Genomic DNA, 24595 nt, shown 5'->3' with positions numbered 1-24595 from the left:
TCTCACCCAGCTGGGTCGTTAAGGATGGGCACAATAATATTATGTTTAACATGGCATGGCCAGTACAATTTGCCAAATTCCGCTGGCCCTCTCTATATAGTAATATTATCAGGTAATAATGCCCCGTCTAAGACAAGCAATTATAACTATATGGGCTGCTTAAGTTGCTCATCTATGAAGCTAGAGACCTCATCTCTTTCTGGAGCAGTGTTACGGATTCCTATGGCCTCTTGTTTTCCTATAACATTTTTTTTAACCTATCAGGCTATATTTCCTTATCCAGTGGTTATCACCTATCACTGTTGTATCTTCCCACACTATATCTTCTCATCTTATCTCTTATCTTTCAACCTTTGTACTATTATCTTATTTTTCCATTTCTTTCTTGAACACACAGCCATAGCCTATACCAGCTGATCACAGTTCTTCCAAGAATACTCTTTATAATTATATTATGTCACATACCCCTGACTCATCATTACTACTTTCCTAGGATACTCCTACTGGACAATACCTCATTATTCTTGACCCTAGAGGTCTTTACGCTATTGGCTCTTACATACAAACCCAGTTCGGAGAGGAGCTTAGATTCACTACCTAGTTTAGTATATAAACCCCTGTATAACAGCAGGATAGGACAAGTTGAATCTACTCTATATTTTCCTTGCTCATCATGAAGGGAGTGCTCAACCCTGTCATCTGAGCAACTATATCTTTGACCCTGACAACAACCCTGAGTTATAGGGAAGGATCTTCTATCTATGATCCCTGAAAACAATAAGAGACAGGAACCGATGGTGGCAATACCTCCAAGAGTTGAATTACAATTATGAAGAAGTTTTGATAGTAACAAGCAGAGAGGGGAATCATGTGTCCCTTTCTTGGTTTGAAGGTGTCCTTCAAATCTATTGCATGGTCCCAAGGCTTAGCCTACGGGAAGCATTCTGATTTATGTTTTGAAAAGACTTTCCAGAAGTCATGGTACTCAGGAGGTACCATCCTCTTAATCTCTTCCTCGGGTATAACCTCATTGGCATCATCATTGCCTTTGTCCAGAGATCTGAGTTTAGCATAAATGTGGCAAGCATTTGTTCTTTCCTCAGTCTCGTTTTGACAGATGTGACTCGGCTTTCCCAAGTTGTTACACTCCTGAGGGCAATGTGACAATGTGACAACCACTGTCTGCCAGTTTATCTCAGGATTTTTTTTAAATAGCCAGGTTCAGCCTAATATTAAATTAATCTTCCCTAGTTGGGTAGCCTTGGCGGTGACTTGTTCTCCGTGTCCGTGGTACTCAATCACAAAAAAACATTTGTGCATAATGCAGCCACTTATGTTTAGTGTACCGTCAATGTTATAGATGGGAATAAATATATCTAATCCTACAAGGGGGAGTTCTATTTGCTCCACCCAAACCTGATCTATGAAGATACTGTTAGCGCCTGAATGAAGCAGTGCACTTGTTGGGTGTATTATGCCTTGGGCAAAGTCTTCCACACCAACATCTAAATGAATCTCCTTTTAGAATAAATATGTGCACATTAACACACACTTTGAGACTTTGGTAGAAAGTGGCTCTGAAGAAGAAGAGGAAATATCAAAAGAAACATGTTTTTCCCTTTAGGGTTTTCTATATTTTATTTTTATTTTTACCAGAATCAAGCACCCTAGTAGTTGTCTTGCCGGAGCCACACTTCTGGGGAAACACTGGTGCAGCGGTAGTATCATAAATATTAAAGTCACATTTCTGAATACAAATATATACTTCTGATAATAAATTTAGAAATCTATTTACAAAATGGGAAGCCACCTCCTTTTCTTCATTGCTCGTGCAACACCCTGGAGCAGGGGCCACCTTGTTGTGGTTTACTTCATCATTTGAGGAGCGAAGGCACCCAAGTAACCTAAGCTCCAAATTCCTTTCCCTGGGCCTTCATTTCATTTACCTGCTGGTCGTAGAAGAAGGCCTGGATTTTGTCATACAAACAACTGGCCAAAGTATTGAGCTGATTGTCTGATTGTTTGTTTTTAAATTGGTGCACCTGGCGCCCTTTGTTTTGGTTTTGGGCAGCCTGCACCCCATTTCTACAGTCCCGGGACATGTGTCCCTCTTGGCCGCAATTGTAGCAGTTCCCCTTGAATCTGCGCATCTGTCCTCCCTGGACCGCGCTGATATCCATAGGGGCCCCCTGCCCTGGTTTCAGCCCAAACAGCTTGAACATGTAAGAGTGATTGTTATTTTGGTTTGATGACCCAGTGTGCCTCTGGGAATAGTTGTTTTTGGTGGTGGACCCACCACCAAATTGCATTTTGTAGAGCTCCTGAGCCCTACCAATCTTGCGGATTTCTTTTGCTGCATCCACAAGATTGTCCCTTCTCATATCCTGCACATAGAGCTGCTCTGCAATGTGTAAGGCCACATTGTGTTCCAGCAGATCTACTGCATGTTCGTTACCAAGACCCCTTTGGATGGAGAGGGCCAGGAACCGGGTTACAAAATCATCTGTCCTCATATTTCCTTGTTTGAAGAAACAGATTTGCTAACACGCCCAGTCACACTCAGCTTGTGGTTTAAAATATTTTCCAATCTCTAATTTGAGATCATCCCAGGTTGGCCATACACCCCCAGTGTAGCACTGCTGGAGTCCCACTTGGGTGTACCGACCCACCATAGGCCCCTTTAGTCTTGACAGCACAGCTGTTGCGATTCTGAAATCATCTGAAAAGGCATCCCAGTTCGCCATGATCCAGATTTGCAGCTTGATCTACCATTCAGCAAATCTAGCCTAGTCTCCCTCAAAAGAGCTGGTCAGCAACAATCTCGACTTTCTTGTTGAATTTTGGCTCAACTTGCTTGGGGGAATTTGCCCATAGCTCGTCAAGCTGTGCGGTGAGATTTATAATCTTCTCCCACATCCAGTAAAGGATGGCATTAACATCCACCATTTCTGGTTGCATTGACATGATGACTTGTTTGATGTGTAGAAGTAAAAAAAAATGTAGCTGGGGTTCCCACTTGCTATCTGTGGATCTACCTCTTTCCAGCTGAGTATTGGATCTCAATCTCCGGCTACCCACACTATAGTATTTGAAATTGTATATAAAAGGTAAACATAATAAACCCTGGTCCAAACAGTTGTCAGGGGGTGGTCCGCTTGTTAAGCTGTCAACTTTTCTCCAGACTGGTGGAGGCAAGTACCGCCCACCACTCCAATAACAACACTCCCAGCAGGCCCACCACCTGGCCTGCCACACCTCTTCCAATCCCATTGTTATTATTGTTGTCGTCTTGTTCTTCTTGATTGAGCACTCCACACCCTCCAATGCCTCAAACTTTGCTGGAGCCCTCCTCTTCCCCTTGCTGGGCCCTGCCACGGGCACCTCGTTGTCATGCACCAAAGTTGATTGGTAGCATGGACAGGTGTCAATAACGAAGCGAATATTCAAAAAGACTCGCCTTTGCGCCACACAGGCACAGTGCCACGTGGAATAGTAATTAATATTGCCCTTTTTGAACTTGTGGCTGATCAGCACCACCTCTATTAGGCAATCCAGTCACGCTCACCTTTGCTTTTCCATCCGGTACTTTCCGCATTTTGGCATTTTGGCAAATTTTCGCGTCGCCACTGGCTACACATTGCATTGCGCCCTCGCTTTTGTCGTTTCCCTTACTCCCCTTCCTTTGCCTAGCCCCACCATGGGCCCCTTCCTCTCCTTTTTATTCTCACCCGACGGTCGTTTCTGGGTCCCCATTTTAGTTCACCTCCTCGTCACCTCCACCCTCCTCCTCCTCATCTTCTTTGCACCCCCACCATTTCTGATGTCACCACTTCCTATCCGCTTCCGTCGCCGATCCGTTGACTACCACGTGCCACTGCTGATATCAGCAAAGCCCCGGCGGCCGGTCCAAATAGGGCAACAGGTCCATCTTCATGACGTCGATCTGCCATCATATACTATCAAAACATCGGTCGCTCGTCTTGCCTGGTTGGAGCGTGGGTGGGTAGTTTTTGAGCTGGAGAAGGTTCATCCCCTTGCGTCGCCCATGTTCATCGCTGTCCCATTCACTTGGGTACACTTATCATTTGTCCATCGTCTTCGCTACAGCTACACCTACCACACGCTGCCTGGGACTCACTTGTTCCAAATTGGAACTACTCCTCTCCCTCCCTCATTTGATCAGGTGGTCCAACACAACCAGTCCATTGGTAAGGCCATGGAACTGTCAGATTTGGACTAGGTGGTGGACCGGTGGCTCCAGTTTCTTTTTTTTCAGCAGAACATTCATTTACAGTGCGATTATTTTTGATTTTTGAATCATTTTTATGGACACATATTTTTTTTAGAATGCCTGACTGACAATAAAGGAACTGTGTTGATACTGATAGTGTTTTGCTTTGCCCTTTTTTTACTGCATCTTCCCATGACATCATGATTTTCCTGCTCTCTTTTTGCTATTGGACTTTACTTTATGGCTGTACAAACCTGTGACATTACTCACAGCATTTATTGTTCTATCCCTTTCTTTTCTTTTTTTGACAATCTTATCCTGTACTACCTACGCAGGATTCGTCAGCGTACATTCCTTCCTTCATATTCTTTCTCATTCTTTTTGCACAGCTATACTGTGCATAGCCTACTTCTCTTTTACTATATAAACCCCTGTATTTTACCTTGTAAAAACAAGAAATCCAATCCAGACTTCTTCTCTACTCTCAAGTTCACTACTCTGCTACTTGTGATCCAGTGTGGTCACAACACTTCCCACTTCTACCACTGTCAACTGCTGTCATTGTCACTTCCCACTTTTGAAGTCATTGTCATCCCTTTCGATTAGAGTCCTTCTGAGCACTACAGTTTGTGCGTCAGGAGCCTGCTATCACTGGGAACCTCGTCACCTCGTCATCCTTGTTGTTCTCAAACCTACCTTGTGCTACGATTAGCAAGGTAGTGCTCGTCTATACTCGTCACCAAGCCCCTATCCTTCTATAAATTCAACTATCCCTCCTCCTCAAAACCCACACTCATACACCTCTGGGTTTTACTTTGAAGGATCTTTATACGTACCACCCCACGAACAACCAGACCACTCCACTGTTCTAGGAGGCAAAGCCCATAAACAAGTTCCGTGGAATCTGGGAGGATTGTGTGTTAGTTTGTTTTGTGTGTGGTTTTCTAACTGCAGTTCTCATCATCGACATCGTCCTCCTTGTACATCTAGCTGCTTGCCCTGCAATTGGCACGGGCGCGTGCTCATTGACCCCCGCCACTATACTGGCACTCCAAGCCCTGGGACACGCAGGCAGAGCAGGGACACATTGGCTGTGTCTCCCCTGTCTCTGCTGCCTCCCTCTGCTACGGTGCACAATTTTCAGACTTTCAACTTTTATTTTCCCCTTTAACTTTCTTTATCATTTTCAAACACTTGTGCCATGCAGCACTTTCCTTTTATTTCAAACTCCACTTACTGTTATGATACAAATTTTTGGACTTCCTACTCTCAGTCTCCGTTTCAAACTTCTTTCCCCTTTATTGCCATACAGCATTTTCCTTGGTTTTCAAGCTCCTATTGTACTTTCACTTTCTTGTGCTGCGCTGCCCCCTTTTATTTATAGTTACAACTCTCTCACGTGGTGCAGCTGGTCACAAGAGCTGTGACCTATGACATCATCAGCTACCACATTTATCAACTGTATAGTACACATGTACAAATAGCCTGTAGACATATATGAACCTCAATAGATCAAGGAGACTCCTCAGTGAGTCCTCCTGTTGTTTACCCACAACTAACTTGGTCCTACCATAAGAAGTTTATCCACTCCTCCACTCTCCTCTTTGCTTGTCTGAGTTGTGTGCCAGAGTATTCAAACTTTGGTTGTTACAAGGTCCTTTTCTGAAGGACCTTTGCTCCTCTCCTGCTTCATCCTCTACTCTCCCCTTGTTCACTCCATTGAGTTAGGGACCAAGGTCTGTGGAAGGGCTTAGTGCACGAGTTAAGCCAGATCCCAATTTTACACTCCATTCCACACTCATAACATACCTTCATCCTCCATCCTCTAGTACCAACAATTCTCAGGTTATAAACTTGGCTACAATCAACCAATGCCTGCAGTGTAAGGGTAAATATGTATTTGATGGAGAGTAACAATGGTATGTTGGAGAGACATAGACATTTGTGATATCTACATGTGGCCAGAGATGAGTACCTAATGTGAACAACAGCCAACTTCCCACATATATGAACAGTCAAAATGCAGTAATCTATAGCACTCTAAGAGCCACTCATAGCACCCATGCACTTTAAAAGAAACTAATGAGAAAGAAAACAAGCCAAAAGAAGAGGAGAAAACAGGCAGAAAATAAGGTCCAGTCTAAGGGAAGTGAAACATGGTGATAAAGAGAATGAGATTGATGAAACACACATTGAACATGATGGGTAAACAACAGCTAAGCTAGGTACTGCTGCCAGTGGCTTCTTGCAAGAGTCTTGAACGCGACGAAGCGTGTGAGAGCAAGCTTTCGAAATTCTCTGTCCGCCATTCCATCACTGAGCCACCTTTGATGCTCCGCAATGGTGACGCACTTCAAGACCCGAGTTTGTGACGTTGGATACTGAGCGGTCTTGACGGCATCACTCAGTTCCCTGGTGACAGGGACGAGGTAGAAGGTGGGGGTGGTGCCAAACATCGTGATGCAGGGAATGGTCATAACTTCTAGGACATGTTGGCCCCTCGCTGCGCGCTTTGTGTTATTAAATTGAAACGCTGCGATCGCCTCTGCCACAACCTGCGCCTCAGCGTTGGTCTTGTTAAAGAGTGTCTTATCCTCGACGAGCACGAGTAGTATAGTGGTGGGGCGGTAGATAACACATACATCTGTTTGAGCCGCCCGAGTCTCACCGCAGATGGTGAGAGGTATAATGTAGCGGGTGGCCACAGTGGCGTGTCGTTCGTTGAAGCCCAGGAGCCTCAGAGTCGCGGCGGCGAAGTCGTCAATGGCACTTTCTTGGGTGGCATGGGTGGCGAGATCGAGGTAGCCTAGGTAGTCTGCAGTGGCCGCTGAGAGGTTGGGGTCTTCCGCATTAGATGAGGTGAGGATGGCGGGATCAAGATGGTCGAGCGACGGGTCTGCACCGGATTGGAAAAAAACAGCTGGGGAGGTTGGCGTGATGGAGACGTTGTAAGCGATGAGTTCAGCGTCCGTCCAATCGCTGCCAGACTTTGCAGAGCGAATAAGCTGAGCCATCGCAGCGGTGGTTAGTGGTTGGTGGTTGGTTGGCGGTTGGGCACAACGTTAGATGGCAAATAACACGTAAACTTTGGGCCCGTTCGGCCTTTTGCAAACGCGCTCGTTTTGGACAGGCAAACAACATTTCTCACGCTATGTCACGTCATGTTACACGATTTCAGGATACAAATAAATTAAGCAAGCTTAAGTAAGTCTCATCCATAACCGATGCTATCACATGACGTGACTTGGCCCATGACAACCGGCGCGACGAGGCAGGTCAGCTTTGTATGGGCGCTTACTATTGACAGAGTAGAATAAATAATAACCAGAGGAGTATTATTTATCGATTTGTTGAGATGAGTGATAAACAAAATATTTTAATGTTACTTCGCTGGCTTGGTGGTGAAGGTCAAGTTTTGGTTTTGCGGGAAATGCTGGAAGACTGAAAATTTTGGATTAGTCAGCTGAAGGAAGCTGATGTTTAATGAAATGGAAAGATCTGAAACTAGACCTTCAGAGTGTTCCAAGGATGGGTCCAGGAACGAGTGGGGAGGAATACTAGACCTAACCGTTGTCAATGATGAGAATTGTAGTTAGAAAACCACACACAAAGCAAACTAACACACAATCCTCCCAGATTCCATGGAACTTGTGTATGGGCTTTGCCTCCTAGAACAGTGGAGTGGTCTGGTTGTTCGTGGGGTGGTATGTATAACAGTCCTTCAAAATAAAACCCAGAGATGTGTGGGTGTGAATTTTGAGGAGGAGGGGTAGTTGGAAGATAGATGATAGGGGCTTTGTGGCGAGTGTTACGATAACACAATTTTCGGACCTTTCCTTTATTTTTATTCTCCACTTTAACCTTGTACTTTAGCTTTCACACAGGGTGCTATGTGGCACTTCCCCTTTTGTCCAAACTCCTCTTTCTCGCGCCGCGTTGCCTTTCTTCTTATTTTAGACACAACTCTCACACACAGTGGAGCTGGCCATGCGGGCTAGGCCCCATGACATCATTAGCCACTGTCTCTACCAACTGTATAGTACACATGTACAAACAACCCTGTAGTAGTATATATACCCCAATAGATCCAGGAGACTCCTCAGCGAGTCCTCCTGTTGTTAACCAACAAACTCTCTGCAGCCTAAAGGGTAACCACTCCCTCATCAACTTCCTTGTAGTGTGTTTCTGTGTGCGCCAGAGTAACTAACTCTTGGTCGTTACAGCAAGTATAGACAAGCACTACCTTGCTAATTATAGGGTAGGTTTGAGAACGACAAGAAGACGAGGTGATGAGGTTCCCAGTGATAGCAGGCTCCTGACACACAAACTGTAGTGCTCAGAAGGACTTTAATTGAAAGGGATGACAATGACTTCAGAAGTGGAGAGTGACAATAACAGCAATTGACAGTAGTAGCAGTGGAAAAGTGTTGTGACCACACTGGATCACAAGTAGCAAATGGTGAACTTGGGATTAGAGAAGAAGTCTGGATTGGAGTACTCGTTGTTTTTTTACAAGGTAAAATACAGGAGTTTATATAGTAAAAGAAAGGTAGGCTATGCACAGTATAGCTGTGCAAAAAGAATGAGAATGAACATGAAGGAAGGAATGTAGGCTGACAAATCCTGCATAGGTAGTACAAGATAAGATTGTCAAAATAAGGAAAAGAAAGAGATAGAACAATGAATGCTATGTAAGTAATGTCACAGGTTTGTACAGCCATAAAATAAAGTCCAATAACAGAAAGAGAGCAAGAAAATTGTGATGTCATAAGAGGATGCGGTAAAAAAAAGAAGGCAAAAAAATATCAGTATCAACACAGTTCGTTTATTGTCAGTCAGGCATTCTAAAAAAATGTGTCCATAAAATGATTCAAAATCAAAATAATTGCACTGTAAATGAATGTTCTGCTGAAAAAAAGAAACTGGAGCCACCAGTCCACCACCTAGTCCAAATCTGATGGTTCCATGGCCTTACCAATGGACTGGTTGTACTGGACCACCTGGTCAAACGGGGGAGGGAGGGGAGTAGTTCCAATTTGGAACAAGTGAGTCCCAGGCAGTGTGTGGTAGGTGTAGCTGTAGCAAAGACGATGGATGAAAGATAAGTGTACCCAAGTGAATGGGACAGTGATGTACATAGGTAACGCAAGGGGATGAACCTTCTCCAGCTCAAAAACTACCCACCCACACTCCAACCAGGCAAGACGAGTGACCAATGTTTTGATGGTATATGATGAAAGATCGATGTCATGAAGATGGACCGGCCGTCGGGGCTTTGCTGATATTAGCAGTGGCATGTGGTGGTCGATGGACCGGCAACAGAAACAGATAGAAAGGGGTGACATCAGATATGGTGGGGGAGCAAAGAAGATGAGGAGGAGGAGGGTGGAGGTGACGAGGAGGTGAACCAGAATAGGGATCCAGAAGCAACCATTGGGTGAGAATAAATAAGAGAGTAAGGGTCCCATGGTGGGACTGAGTAAAGAAAAAAAGGTAAGGGAGAACAACAAAAGCAAGGGCGCAATGTGTAGCCAATGGGGATGCAAAAATTTGCCAAAATGCCAAAATGCCGAAAGTACTGAATGGAAAAGCAAAGGTGAGTGCAGCTGAATTGCCTAATAGAGGTGGTGCTGATCAGCCACAAGTTCGAAAAAGGCAATATTAATTACTATTCCATGTGGCACTATGCCTGTGTGGCGCAAAGGCGAGTCTTTTTGAATATTCGCTTCATTTTTGACACCTGTCCATGCTGCCAATCAACTTTGGTGCATGACAACAACAATGAACACTATTTATGGGAAGATGGGCTTTTCCATTATAAAATCTATGTGCCTGAATCTGCAAGGATCAAGACAATAGATAGACATGATGACACTCCTGGGCACCCTGGATGGCAACAAACAATGGAGTCGATCTCCAGAAACTACATGTGGCCTGGCATGGTCAAAGATGTACAGGAATACATAAAATTCTGTCTAAGATGTGCCATGGCAAAGAACTCGCATCAACTGCTGGCCAGCAAACTTATGCCAAATCCAATACCAGTTAGTCCTTGGCAGAATATATTGGTTGACTTCACAATGGATCTGCCCATGTCAAATGGGTATGATTCAGTAATGGTGGTAGTGGATCGCTTCTCCAAAGAAGTGGTATTTATTCCCACAAATAAAACTATTACAGCCGTGGGTATGGCAGAATTATTTAAAGATTTTGTATGGTCTATCCATGGGTTACCAGAAACGGTTATGTCCGATAGGGGGCCCCAATTTGCTAGTGAATTCACAAAAAAAATTGTGCCGGATGCTGGGCATCAAACCTAAATTATCAACAGTGTTCCATCCGCAGACTGATGGACAAATGGAGAGGCTCAATCAAGAATTGAAACAATAGCTCCGTATATTTATTAATGACAGGCAGACAGATTGGGCCAAGTGGCTTAAGATAGCCCAGTTCTCATATAATGTCAAACAGTTGTCGGCTACAGGGAAAGCACCATTCAAGATTACATAGTCATACCTCCCCAGAATGGATGTAGAACCTGGCAAAAGCAAGAACAAGCCTGCTAGGAGCATGGTCAAAGACATAAAGTCTGTCTTAGACAAAACACGCAAGGTGCTATTTAAAACTGTAGAGCAGATGAAAGACAGGGAAGAGCGTAGATGCTCTAAGGCCCCTGATTACAAGGTCGGCGACCTGGTTTGGTAAGATACCAACCATTTAAAATTAAAAGATCAGCAGTCTAGAAAACTGACCAAGAAGTGGATCAGTCCTTACCGAATTAAGGAAGTCAAACCCAATGTGGTGGAGCTGGAACTCCCAAGATGAATGAGGGTAGTACCCACGGTCAACATCAGCCGTGTAAAACCCTACAAAGGGCTACTGCCAGGACAGCGCATAGAACAGCCTGGACTGGTTTTAGTCACCCAGGAAGGTGAAGAAGAATATGAAGTCAAACGGGTGGTGGATGCACACTTGAAGCGTGGAAAATTAGAGTTCCTAGTCCTATGGAAGGGCTATGGAGACGAGGACAGAACGTGGGAACCAGAAGCCCATCTGAACAATTCCCGCAATGCTGTTCGAGAATATTATTCTAAGAATCCCTCAGCTCCTAGGAAGCTTAGAGGCATGGATTCAACCCTTTGAAATTCCCTTTTTCAACCTCTGCCCGAAAATCTAACTACTACCTCCAGTACTTGGTCGAGCCTGGAAGTCAAGCCTTAGAAGGGGGGTAGTGTTACGATACACAATTTTCAGACCTTTAAATTTCATTCTCCACTTAAACTTTCTTTTGTAGTTTTCACACACTGTGCCATGCGGCACTTTCCATTTTTTCGTTCAAACTCCACTTTCTCCCACTGCACTGCTTTTTTTAATTCTTAGCTATAAGTCTCTCACACAGTGGAGCTGGTCACATGGGCTGTGCCCTATAAAATCATCAGCCGCTGCCTTCATCAACTATGTAGTACACATGTACAAATAGTCTGTAGATGTATATAAACCCAATAAATCAAGGAGACTCCTCAGCGAGTCCTCCTGTTGTTTACCCACAACTAACTTGGTCCTATCATAAGGGGTAACCACTCCCACTCACTTCACTACTGCTTGTTTGAGTTGTGCGCCAGAGTATATAAACACTTGGTTGTTACAAAAGGAGGCTATACCAAGTACTGATATTCCCTAGATATCTCCCTTGATACCTAAAGTGAAAAGACTGTTGCAATGGTATTGCTGTTTTGAAATGGACATATCTTCACAGCCGCTGGGCCAAATCACATGACCTAGGAACCATTTTGTAGCCAAGACCAAGTACTTTTGTCGACCCTACTAAAGCTAAGCGATCTTTCCACACCTGTTGGCGGTGTGCAAAGCGCACCGTGTTTAGGCCAAACATTGCAACAGTTTTTGGAGTCACTGTACAAGCCTAGTGGAAAGTCACCCAATGATAGGCATCTATGGGAATTTTGTCATTTTTGGCTGGGTCTAATGTGTCAATGCATTTACAAAACAGGTAAAATTCATAGTTTTGAGCACTTAAAATGTCAACTAAATATTATATATTCTAAGCCATTTCAAAGACATTTTGGTCCAATAAAATTCTCCTCACTGTCAAGTGTGGATAAGTACATCCATTATATAGTAGTCCGACTGTACTAGTATATCGATGAGACGAGACTTTCATAACCATTGTGAACAAGCAAGCATGATGTAAAGCAGCAGGTAATTTATCAAGGAGTAAAAACAGACCAGTTATCCCTAGGAGTCTGGCCCAGGTTCAGCGTGCATAGTCATTCTCCTGCGAACCCTAAGGGCCCCTTCATAGGCCTTACATACGTACTTTAAATAAGCGATATCACCTTGCCGTCCTGCTGCGACTAGCCGGTGGTGCAGAATTTCAAGGTCCGTGAAAGTGAGCAAAGGTGGTACAGTATCGTCTGGTACTTCGACAGAAGAGGTAGCCCGAACCAGTGGTCGGGGTGCATTGAGCATTGTTCGAGTCGATCGCATTGAGAGCTTTGGAGCTGCACAACGCACAGCTGATGGGGGATAATCACGAACGAATGTTTTTACCGCGGTCAAGGCACGGTCAAGATCGCCTAGGCTGTCGAAATTATTAGCCTTTTAAACAACGATTAACATCAACAGACTTACAGAGTCAATGTGCGAATCTTTGCACTGTGCGCTCTCTCAGCCATTCGAGCACCATATCGCTGCCTGTGTGCACCATCGAACTCTGTAGACTGCCATTCTCGCCATACCTCCTCTGCAAAAGGAAAGGCCAAGTCCCTTTCATGTTTCTTCGACATTGCACACCTTTCCATGGCCTCGACATACGACTGTGCATTCTTCTCTACGCATAGCTCAGGGAATATGGTTTTGAACAGCTGGTGAGACGATACTATCCCAGAGTGCGCGTAATAAACTGATAAGTACGCATTTAACAGTCGCGGAGTCAATTGTACTCCTTCAAACTTCTTCTGAACGGGGTCGAAGGTGTCAGGATGAAGCTCTCGAGGGACATTAGGCAGTAAGTCTCGCTTTATGTAGCCAAAGAGTGCCTTTGCCTCGGCGACTACCTCGGTTGAAGTCTGAGGAGGTATGTGCGAGAAGGTCGACGCTTCCATTTCGATTGGTAAGTCGCCTGGGCCTAAGGGTGTTCCAGAGGAAGGCCCAGGATGTGAGTCCGTTTCCTGTGATTGTTGTCCTTTTCCTATAGCTGCCTCTGGCCGCTCACTGACAAACCTCAATGCCCCCCGTTTGAATGGTGGTTTGTATGCGGCGTAAGCGTGAAATATATGCATCATTATCTCTTCATTGATAATGAGGTCTTGACGCCCACTGTCTCCCGTGTACCATGGATCACTCCTGCCGTTCACCAATTCCGCTAAAATCCACCTCGTCCTCCCCAAATCCCCGATTCTTTTAGCACCTTCCAGCAATGCGATGAAGGTTTGTCTGTCTGGCGGATACGCGCAGTGTCCCCTGGCATCGCGATTTGAGTCGAGCATTTCTTTGGCTAGTCTGAATGCCTCGTGTACATATTTCTTCTGTCCAGAACGTGCACACACCAAGATGACGGCATTATATGCCCCCACTGAAGGCTGTATGGAGTGATCAACAGTCATTTCCGTCCACAAATCGAGCGCACGTTCTGGTTCAGATAATATTCGTACTGATGAAGCGCACGCACGGATCATAAGCGTGTACAAGAGAGCATCGGGCGTGGGGTGCGCAACATAGCGCATATGTACAAATAGATCCCACGCTTGTGCGTTTCCTATAGACGAGTGACATGAAAATAATGAAGTGATGACACGGGTGTATGTTGTGATCGGAGCATCCAGAGACCGCTCTTCGTATCTGTGAATGACAGATAGCGCAGAGGCCGGGATGGTACCAGAAGGTGTTGATTTGAGGTGAGCTTTGACATGCAAATCCCGTTGTTTCTCCGTAGGAGTACCTAGGTTTTCATTTTAGCGGCCATCGTGATAACGAGAGAACTCCCGATTAACCTGTTAACATTTTGGAAATGAAAGTCTCTACACCTGAAATATTGGCGTTGTTCGCATAGTATTCGAGAACACTGTTGACAGTTTCCTCAGGCGGAAGAAACCCCGACCGCTTCGTGATCGTATTAGTCCTTCGGTCTCTGTTCTCTGACTTAGTATAAACACACCTTCATCAGATGAATAGCTGCTTCAGCAGAAGCGCTATCTTGTTCACGGATCTACACTGTATCAGTTTCATTTACGTCCGTATTTGAAGAGGAGACACGCACACAAACTCTGACAAGCGCCATCCATTCCGTCTTTGATAGGATGCTGATGGACACTCTTTCCTTCGGCATCTTGCCTGATTTTTTATCAAGAGACGCGTATGCAGACACACGCACGGAGTCCAGTCGGTTCAGTACGGCGTGTACCTGACCTAATACCCTTTTGTGGATATTTGATGGCTCCGATCTACGGTTGCTGAGATGGTGAGAGAGTGAGACTTCTTCAGAGCCCGAGCGTACATTTGCTACGTCGATAACTTGAAGTCTTTGATTGATTGCCGATATCGTTGAGAGATCTTCTTCCTCCCGGGAGAGAGAATCCAACGCCTCTGGGACAGTGGTTTGAAAAGGTTGGAATGCCAAAAGGTCTTCATATATTGTCAGTAGCTCATCTTCTGGTATTCCCGGAAGGTCAAGGAAAGATGCCTGTATGCGTTGTCGTCAGAGCTGCATGCACATATTGAAAGGTAAGACAGAGATACCTCTGTGATGCTTGTATTTTGAAATGCTTGCACTCTGTCCTCCAACTCCATACTAAAGCTCTGAGTCCTATGCATCGGCAAGTTTGTACTGGGTGCAACTGCCAAAGCATGCATTTTGCGCGTGAACAGCGCCAGTCCTGGCACATATCTAATCCTGTACCTTCCGCACGTGCAAGGTCGAGTGCTTGCGCGAAGAAGTGTGAGGTTGATGAGACCGAGAGGTAAAGTTAATGATGATGTACGCATCCAGGACAGCGACTGCGTTCTGAGCCAGATTTAGACTTGGATGTAGCTCTGTTGAGGATATCAATCTGCAAAGGAACTATTATTGAGACTAAGAGTTTGCGCTGGACAGTTACTAACTAAACTCAATGTTTGCTGAGGGGAAGTGCAAGAAATTTCAGTCTCCTACCCACCCTCTATTTTGAGAGAGGAGGGATTTATCCTAGTGCTTTGATGTTGAGATGATATACGAAAATAAAATTAAAATAAAACACATCACATGACTCGAAAATTTGAACGTCCCTCGCTCTCTCTCCACAACGGCTGGAACATAACATCAGTAAACAATGGTTTGCCACAGTGACGGTGACGGGGATGATGACAGCGGACTCCCAATAAAATACCTTTTCCCAAGGGGCAACCCCGCCATTCCAAGGGAAACCTTAAATCGGTCGACCGTTCTGTGAGTGACCGATTTACCGATTGACAGACCGTTTGTCACATGACCTCTGACCGATTGATTTTTTCTTTAAGTTCGAACTTCCGAATTCAAGATTTCGAGTCGGTAAGTCCTTTTTCTCTCATTTCACCGGCAAACGAATAATTCATTGGCACACTACAGGAACACAGGCATTTGAAAATGACAACAAATCGAATCGGCAGGGACACACGAGACATAGTGAAGAAAGAAAGAAGGCATAGATGATGAGAAAGAGACCATGGGACATAGAGACGACGAGAAGATAACGAGAAAGAGGCACAAGAGAAAGAGAAAAAGCGGCATATAGGGAGGCAGATAGGGAGAGAGGGGGGAAAGGGTTGGTCCCAGTAAATAAACAACGAACGTAATTATATGAAACAGTGAAATATAATGATCTTGCAATTTAACTGGTGTATAAAACCTAAACAACCCCCACTAAAAGAAACCCACTTAAGTCTGACAGAGACAGTTGATCCGTAAAATTGTACTCCATTGCAAGGTTGGCCCCATCAGTGTGCTGGATCACCACACATTTGTACATTTCTCAAATTTTCGACAAGAAGGTGTGGGGATGAAAGTGTGTCCCATTGACGAAGATCCCTTGAGGTTGAGGCCAGGGTGGGAGATCTGAAGCTGGCTCGCTGATGGTCACAGGGACTCCGTCAGAGCAATGTTTCTTCTTGTGGTGGCATGCCGAGCCTGTTGATCCAGGGAACTTAATGGTAGGACACCGGCTGCAAACTTGAGTCTTGCGCTATAATAACAGTTAGTAGTTACACACACACCAAGGATGTCTTACTTGTTACTTACATGTTTCTTATTTGTGTCGGCCTTAACAAGTGAGATAGCAAGACAGTGCTTCCTCCAGAAAGCTTCACGTCCACTTTTAGCTGTCAATAGTAATTAGTATATGTAGACTATCCTTTCCTTTTGGAAGGACTTTCCATTTTTTTCGCCATATAGTATCATATCCATCCTTAAGATGGATTTTCCGTTTTTTTCGCCATATAGTATCAAACCCATCCTTAAGATGGATTTTCAGGTCGGTATTAATTACAAAGAGACACTTACATGCAAAGTTGTTTGACTTTACCCTCTCAATGATATGGCCCTCCATCTCACCGAGCTTGTGTAACAACCAAGAGTTAGTTACTCTGGCACACACAGAACCTCACTATAAAGAAAATGAAGAGGGAGTGGTTACCCCTTAGGCTGCAGAGAGTTTATTGGTATACAACAGGAGGACTCGCTAAGGAGTCTCCTGGATCTATTGGGGTATATATACTACTACAGGGTTGTTTGTACATGTGTACTATACAGTTGATAGAGACAGTGGCTGATGATGTCATGGGGCCTAGCCCGCATGGCCAGCTCCACTGTGTGAGAGAGTTGTGTCTAAAATAAGAAGAAAGGCAACGTGGTGCGAGAAAGAGGAGTATGGACAAAAAGGGGGAAGTGCCGCGTGGCACCATGTGTGAAGGCTAAAGTACAAGGTTAAAGCGGAGAATGAAAATAAAGGAAAGGTCCGAAAATTGTGTTATCATAACAGCTTGTCCAACAGTGCTTGTGGGCTCTTCTTGACTATTGGGCCCTTATGTTGAAGTTTTTGTTGTAGCCTTGTGTTGTACTAGTCAGTAGCTTGAACCCATTTGTGTGAATTCATGCCGAATGTTGTCCATTTGTACTCTAACCTCATATCCATGAAAAGGTAGAACTCGGCATCAGATGAGATATTGAGGGACCAAGGGTCAATGCCACTGCAAATATGAAATAATTGCTGGGACCGTGTCAGCCCCTGCTTGTTGTTAGTAGGCAATACAGTATGAAGTGAGCTGGCACTAGCTGTTGCTGCAGTTGGCACTGTCAGAGACCCAGTTTGAACTTTGATGGAAGTTGAGTCAGCGAGCGGCTTGTGGGACGTGAAAAAACTTTGAATAGCTGTTGAACCTGAACCAGACACTCGTTGCTGGGGAACTATGAGTTTATATACACTGCCAAAGAGTTTTCCATTGACATACCTTTGATACAGCAAGTGTGTGCTCTCCTTCCAAGTCCTGTGACACAGTAGTGAGTCGTGCCTCCTTTTGCATAGGCCCTTCAAGTTTGGCTGGTGTCTCTTCACAAGTCAGGTCATGGACAAGTTTTCGCTTGGCATGTACTGAGGGAAATTCCGAACTTGATGCAACTGGAGACACTGCTTGGCGAGATGCTGCTTGGCTGCCAGATGGGACTGGACCACGTTAAGCTGGAGATTGGGGTGCCAACAGAAGAGTGGGATCAATGTTCAAGTCTTGAAGAATTGATGCCGGCTCAATGTCACTGCTACAAGTCATATCAAGGAGGTCCTGGGGGTTATCAGCCCCAGGATCTTCCTCTTCTTTGATTGATAAGAGACCACCAAACATTGTAAAATGGGGTGAGTGGACCAGGCCAAATACTTTGTTACACTCAATGGTGGGGGAGAACCGGCCATAGGTGTGTGATGCTGGTTGTCGGCTCTTTGGCAACCAATGTGTTCCATTGGTTGGCTATGCTGCTAATGCGCTGTCATGCACCAAAGTTGATTGGTAGCATGGACAGGTGTCAATAACGAAGCGAATATTCAAAAAGACTCGCCTTTGCGCCACACAGGCACAGTGCCACGTGGAATAGTAATTAATATTGCCCTTTTTGAACTTGTGGCTGATCAGCACCACCTCTATTAGGCAATCCAGTCACGCTCACCTTTGCTTTTCCATTCGGTACTTTCCGCATTTCGGCATTTCGGCAAATTTTCGCGTCGCCACTGGCTACACATTGCATTGCGCCCTCGCTTTTTGTCGTTTCCCTTACTCCCCTTCCTTTGCCTAGCCCCACCATGGGCCCCTTCCTCTCCTTTTTATTCTCACCTGACGGTCATTTCTGGGTCCCCATTCTAATCCACTTGTTTGTCACCTCCACCCTCCTCCTCCTCATCTTATTCGCACCCCCACCATTTCTGATGTCACCACTTCCTATCCGCTTCCGTCGCCGATCCGTTGACTACCACGTGCCACTGCTGATATCAGCAAAGCCCCGGCGGCCGGTCCAAATAGGGCAACAGGTCCATCTTCATGACGTCGATCTACCATCATATACTATCAAAACATCGGTCGCTCGTCTTGCCTGGTTGGAGTGTGGGTGGGTAATTGTTGAGCTGGAGAAGGTTCATCCCCTTGCGTCGCCCATGTTCATCGCTGTCCCATTCACTTGGGTACACTTATCATTTGTCCATTGTCTTCGCTACAGCTACACCTACCACACACTGCCTGGGACTCACTTGTTCCAAATTGGAACTACTCCTCTCCCTCCCTCGTTTGATCAGGTGGTCCAACACAACCAGTCCATTGGTAAGGCCATGGAACTGTCAGATTTGGACTAGGTGGTGGACCGGTGGCTCCAGTTTCTTTTTCTTCAGCAGAACATTCATTTACAGTGCGATTATTTTTGATTTTTGAATCATTTTTATGGACACATATTTTTTTAGAATGCCTGACTGACAATAAAGGAACTGTGTTGATACTGATAGTGTTTTGCCTTGCCCTTTTTTTACTGCATCTTCCCATGACATCATGATTTTCCTGCTCTCCTTTTGCTATTGGACTTTACTTTATGGCTGTACAAACCTGTGACATTACTCACAGCATTTATTGTTCTATTCCTTTCTTTTCCTTTTTTTGACAATCTTATCCTGTACTACCTACACAGGATTCGTCAGCGTACATTCCTTCCTTCATATTCTTTCTCATTCTTTTTGCACAGCTATACTGTGCATAGCCTACTTTTCTTTTACTATATAAACCCCTGTATTTTACCTTGTAAAAAAAAAACAACAACAAGAAATCCAATCCAGACTTCTTCTCTACTCTCAAGTTCACTACTCTGCTACTTGTGATCCAGTGTGGTCACAACACTTCCCACTTTTGAAGTCATTGTCATCCCTTTCGATTAGAGTCCTTCTGAGCACTACAGTTTGTGCGTCAGGAGCCTGCTATCACTGGGAACCTCGTCACCTCGTCATCCTCGTCGTTCTCAAACCTACCTTGTGCTACCATTAGCAAGGTAGTGCTCGTCTATACTCGCCACAAAGCACCTATCTTCCTATAAATTCAACTATCCCTCCTCCTCAAAACCCACACTCATACACCTCTGGGTTTTACTTTGAAGGATCTTTATACGTACCACCCCACGAACAACCAGACCACTCCACTGTTCTAGGAGGCAAAGCCCATAAACAAGTTCCGTGGAATCTGGGAGGATTGTGTGTTAGTTTGTTTTGTGTGTGGTTTTCTAACAACAGTTCTCATCATCGACAGCGCCGAAGGTGGTGGCTTCCATAGGTAGACTTGATGAAGGGAGTTGTGCTTCCCGAGTTGATGCTGATGCAAATGTTACGGTGATAGACAAAGTCATGGCACAGGGCTGTGAATATCTCTATGCCACTTGGGAATGAGCGCATAAGGGAGTTCCAGCCCTTATGTGACCCTTCAATGTGGCTGCCATCAGATCGAAGGTCTTGACGAGTTCTTGACAGGCAACCTTTTTTCACATGGGCCAGTTGATCAGCATGAACCTGGTGTGAAAACATGTGAGCATGAGTGCTAAATATATTGTTAAACCTACCTTTGTGGCAGCCGCTGACCAGACTCCTCCTTTCCTAGACCATTTCTCAAACATATTTTGGAGGTAAGCCTCCTGCTCATATTTACTGCGGTATTCAGCACTTTTGCCTTCAGTTGATGGTGTTTTGAAGATCGCTTCACTGATATTGCTCGCAACAGCTGAGCGATGTGTATTCTCCATCCCATTAACAATAGCTGCCAGGTACCTATTAGTGGTGAGAAGAAGTCCTGGAATTGGCACACAGAATTGTCTAACTTACCTCATCATAAAGTAGAAAACATCAAGAACAACCTGTGTGCTAGGCATGGGCGCGTTTATATGCCCGAACATGGCAGCAGTTGTCTGCCACAATCATCTCTGGTAGGTCAGCACCTAACTTCTTATGCCAAAGCTTCAGACCATCTAATGTTTCTTGAATTTTGGCACTGGCTTGAGGCAGACAGAGTCTCTATGCGGTCACAATATTGATAAACAAAAGATAATAGAAGCGAGTTTTAAAACTTACCCAGCTTACAATCTCGTTTCGCTTGTTTATTATACTGAGTAGTCCTCCTTTCATCAGCTTCATATTTATTCTACCCCCACTTGTATCAGCCACAGTTGCTTTACTCGCCGACTTGAACATGTTATCAAGGGATAGGCAAGCACCTGACAGAGAGTGGGCCACATGATTGATTGAATGGAATCACTAGTGAGCATCAAAATTCTACTAAATATGGATGAATGCACTGACCTGTGAGAGTTTGCATATACTGTCTTCCTTCTGCCCGTCAGCCGCGTTCAATGGATGCAAGGTAGATGTCTGTGATGAGGTCCTCAGTAATTGGTCGGTCATTATATGCTTTGCTGACATGTGGCGCAGACAGTGCCTCGACAGCACCACATGGTGCAAAGTACGTTGCATGGCTGCGTCACTTCGTGTAACTTTGTAGGTAATCCTACATGCGTCCATGATACTGAAGAAGATGAAGTTCTGAACATATTTTATTAACCCATGACATAGGAAACAGAGGTGAGTACTCACGTTTGATGTGCTCAGCAAGTCCTCCTGATGTAGTTGATGGACAAAGTTTGAATATCAGGTCATAGAGGTCTCGTGTGACCCCACATCTCTTGAAAAAAATGGGGATATTGTCTAATACCAAAAAAAAAAAGATGAGTCTGGTTTCTTTCCTTGAAATAAACTCCCTGGGCTTACACGGTATTTCCCAGAACTCCCACTTCTCCCAGTAAACATAGCTAGTTGTAGTAAAACAATAGCCAGTCCCATCAGCAGCTCGCTCTTTACACACCTGACAACGCAGTTGATATCCGAGGGCTGTCTCCTCAACTTGGAGCCCATGCAAATCTCTCAGCCCTGTTGATGTCCAGCCACTCCAAGCCACACCATCAGTCACCCCACATGCTGGACATTTTTCAAGGTTCTTGTGAAAGGACGGATGAATAACATTAAGCGGTTTGAGGTATGTTAATTCTGGCTTGATGGTTGGCTGGAATTGACGCTTTTCCAGGTGAAAATAAGTGGGAGGGATGAATTGAGGACCATATAATGGTATGTCTATCTTCACATTCTGTGGGGCTGTAGTGCTTGCTAATTTCTTATTTCCATGGACTTTTGTCACCTTGTAGATATAGTCAACATACTCGACTACGTTCGCAGCCCATTCAAACTGGGCTGTTTGAGCTTTGCTGGACAGAGTGGGACGATTCTCTGTCCATGTCTTCACTCGTTTCTGCACCTGATACTTGTAGGTCAGTTTTTATTTCGTATATTCTTCCTAGGCACATATACTGACCGCTGTTTTCCATTTATTCTCAAATACAGCCTTTTCATTTTGAGGAAGCGAGTTCTTGATGAGGCTCTTGACAACTGCAGGCTCAAATACAGACATGTTTTAGAGGACTGTCACGGATGATAAGAGATGTTGGTGCGCACCTCCTATTTATTTATTTTTTCATATTTTAAATGTGGCCACCTTTGCTTTATCACAGTGAATTTTTTCAAGTTAGTTTTTATACGAAATACAAGCTACTATACAGAGACTAGTAGATAGACTATAATAATGTTATGACTACCACATGAGCATTGATTATTGGGAAAAGCGAGATAAAATATGTAAGACAAAAAAGAACCTGTTTCACCTTTGTGCCAACGTACTACAGTGCAACTATAGATAGAAACTGAGCACCTATAAGCCTACAATTATGAACGCCTGGCCCCTCCCAAAGGCTAAAGGATACTCAAACTGGCCTTGAAAAGGGGACTGCTGCAAGTGTGACTGGTGGACTGTGGGTTCTATGAGAATTGTAGACTGGTAGTTTGTTTGCACAAAAAGACTGGTACAAATACATATCAGTTGAGAAAATTGATGATGGAAAGATACGGAGACTTACTCCATCTATATTATGTAACCTCCAAGAGACTTGTAGGATATCTGTAGCATATTCTGGAGGCCTTGAAACCAACTCGGAAACAATTGTATTCTCCCCTGCTGTAAGTGCGAGAACACGAAGGCTGTGTAGTAAATGTTGCCATAGATCCAGATGTAAGCCTTCACTCGCTAAAGGCTCTAGCCAACATGGAGTAACTGGGTTGATCTGAGTATCAGGGCCCTCATACATGCCTACATCTCCACGAGTGGTCAAAAAGCAGCTGTGACAAGAGATTTTGCAGTCAATCTTGAAAGCTAGCTTGAGGGGAGGATAATTATTGGCAAGCCTAGGACATACCCAGCTGAGTACTCTTCGGTCCAAGGCCTGCTCATGCTGGAGAAACCGAAGATTCTCAAGCTCATAGTTTGCAAGGAGGACGGGACAATGGGTAAAATACCCATGTATATGATCTGTTTATTATATTCTGGTACTTGAAAGATGCTGGAACAAGCTTACTTGTCATTACCGTAGGAACTAGTGAGTACTACAAATAAGTTGGACACTATATTGACTCAGATGCAACTTGAGGAACGATCTGCAACTGCACAGGTGATGTAATTATGGAGCGAAGCACAGTGCAAGGGAAGCAAGAATATTGTGTCAGTCGGGTAGATGTCAGGTAGATGTTTGGCGCTCAAGATTGACGTTCAGGAAGTAAGGGAATAAGGCTCCAGAAATGTGGCGTCATAAAGTGATTTCCCTGGCTCCCCCTTGCCATTTCACCAGGAACTGCCCTGGCAGTTTTTCCAGTCCGCCTGCAGCGCCATTTCCCTTGCTATGACCGATTTCTCCATCCCTTGCTCTCTCTCCACAATGGCTGGAACATAACATCAGTAAACATTGGTTTGCCACAGTGATGGTGATGGGGATGATGACAACGGACTCCCAATAAAATACCTTTTCTTAAGTAATACAGATCAATATTCAAATATAATGTTTATTCTATTTCAGGCAACTAGGTTGAGCGACTCAACAATTGATCTTGATTGAGGAGTTCTGCGTTTGGGACATGGCGTCCAAATTTCAAGACCTCGCACCAAGGTTATGGTCTCAAGTCGGTGACTTGCTCAGTTTGTTACAATAACACAATTTTCGGACCTTTCCTTTATTTTCATTCTCCGCTTTAAACCTTGTACTTTAGCCTTCACACATGGTGCCACGCGGCACTTCCCCCTTTTTGTCCATACTCCTCTTTCTCGCACCACGTTGCCTTTCTTCTTATTTTAGACACAACTCTCTCACACAGTGGAGCTGGCCATGCAGGCTAGGCCCCATGACATCATCAGCCACTATCTCTATCAAAACTGTATAGTACACATGTACAAACAACCCTGTAGTAGTATATATACCCTAATAGATCCAGGAGACTCCTCAGTCAGTCCTCCTGTTGTATACCAACAAACTCTCTGCAGCTCAAGGGGTAACCACTCCCTCATCATCTTCCTTATAGTGTGTTCTGTGTACGCCAGAGTAACTAACTCTTGGTTGTTACACAGTTCAAATCCAAGACGTAGCTCAAGGGGGACTAAACAGGATGAGGATGTCACAATGGCCAGAGGAATACTGGGCGCAAATGGAGGGGTTAGATTTGGAGAGCATTGTGAACAATATAGTGAGCAGTCCTTCACTACGCAGTCAAAAACTCAAGGAACAATATAGACCTAGTCGGCTCTGTGTGGTCATCAAATGTCCAACCTTGAGGCGTATATGTCCGAATGTAGTAGATGATGATATAATCAATTCTTTTTCTATATTCATATTTTATTGGGAGTCCGCTGTCATCATCCCCGTCGCCGTCACTGTGGCAAACCATTGTTTACTGATGTTATGTT

At 44.6% G+C, this 24595-nt stretch overlaps 8 protein-coding genes across 8 annotated transcripts; all 8 read right to left on the bottom strand.

The window, feature by feature from the left end:
* Window positions 1-1904: 1904 nt before the first annotated feature.
* SERLADRAFT_442559 (uncharacterized protein) lies at window positions 1905-2513 on the bottom strand (the record flags this gene model as incomplete). The annotated part of the gene is made up of 1 exon (XM_007323108.1): window positions 1905-2513. The coding sequence occupies one exon, from the start codon at window positions 2511-2513 to the stop codon at window positions 1905-1907; it is 609 nt and encodes a 202-aa protein (XP_007323170.1).
* Window positions 2514-2540: 27 nt separating this feature from the next.
* SERLADRAFT_442558 (uncharacterized protein) lies at window positions 2541-2964 on the bottom strand (the record flags this gene model as incomplete). Its single annotated transcript, XM_007323107.1, has 2 exons — window positions 2541-2765; window positions 2818-2964. The coding sequence occupies 2 exons, from the start codon at window positions 2962-2964 to the stop codon at window positions 2541-2543; spliced, it is 372 nt and encodes a 123-aa protein (XP_007323169.1).
* A 3144-nt stretch (window positions 2965-6108) lies between these two features.
* On the bottom strand, window positions 6109-7326 carry SERLADRAFT_400797 (uncharacterized protein; the record flags this gene model as incomplete). The annotated part of the gene is made up of 1 exon (XM_007323106.1): window positions 6109-7326. The coding sequence occupies one exon, from the start codon at window positions 7243-7245 to the stop codon at window positions 6448-6450; it is 798 nt and encodes a 265-aa protein (XP_007323168.1).
* Window positions 7327-12270: 4944 nt separating this feature from the next.
* Window positions 12271-13858, bottom strand: SERLADRAFT_477985 (uncharacterized protein; the record flags this gene model as incomplete). The annotated part of the gene is made up of 2 exons (XM_007323105.1): window positions 12271-12830; window positions 12881-13858. 2 exons carry the CDS (start codon window positions 13852-13854, stop codon window positions 12485-12487), a joined length of 1320 nt encoding a protein of 439 aa, XP_007323167.1.
* A 53-nt stretch (window positions 13859-13911) lies between these two features.
* On the bottom strand, window positions 13912-14554 carry SERLADRAFT_477982 (uncharacterized protein; the record flags this gene model as incomplete). Its single annotated transcript, XM_007323104.1, has 4 exons — window positions 13912-14189; window positions 14242-14350; window positions 14406-14456; window positions 14508-14554. Coding segments are annotated over 4 exons (459 nt in total), but the record flags the coding sequence as incomplete, so codon positions are not given.
* Window positions 14555-17316: 2762 nt separating this feature from the next.
* SERLADRAFT_442553 (uncharacterized protein) lies at window positions 17317-18094 on the bottom strand (the record flags this gene model as incomplete). Its single annotated transcript, XM_007323103.1, has 3 exons — window positions 17317-17655; window positions 17708-17906; window positions 17955-18094. The coding sequence occupies 3 exons, from the start codon at window positions 18092-18094 to the stop codon at window positions 17317-17319; spliced, it is 678 nt and encodes a 225-aa protein (XP_007323165.1).
* A 1405-nt stretch (window positions 18095-19499) lies between these two features.
* Window positions 19500-20660, bottom strand: SERLADRAFT_373814 (uncharacterized protein; the record flags this gene model as incomplete). The annotated part of the gene is made up of 4 exons (XM_007323102.1): window positions 19500-19511; window positions 20113-20280; window positions 20331-20535; window positions 20590-20660. 4 exons carry the CDS (start codon window positions 20658-20660, stop codon window positions 19500-19502), a joined length of 456 nt encoding a protein of 151 aa, XP_007323164.1.
* Window positions 20661-21524: 864 nt separating this feature from the next.
* On the bottom strand, window positions 21525-22222 carry SERLADRAFT_442552 (uncharacterized protein; the record flags this gene model as incomplete). Its single annotated transcript, XM_007323101.1, has 3 exons — window positions 21525-21569; window positions 21623-22069; window positions 22127-22222. 3 exons carry the CDS (start codon window positions 22220-22222, stop codon window positions 21525-21527), a joined length of 588 nt encoding a protein of 195 aa, XP_007323163.1.
* Window positions 22223-24595: the final 2373 nt, after the last annotated feature.

This window comes from Serpula lacrymans, assembly GCF_000218685.1.
Source record: "Serpula lacrymans var. lacrymans S7.9 unplaced genomic scaffold SERLAscaffold_14, whole genome shotgun sequence".
Classification (NCBI taxonomy): Eukaryota; Fungi; Basidiomycota; class Agaricomycetes; order Boletales; family Serpulaceae; genus Serpula; species Serpula lacrymans.
The sequence above is the reverse complement of the archived record's forward strand: the minus strand, read 5'-3'. Positions and strand labels throughout refer to the sequence as shown.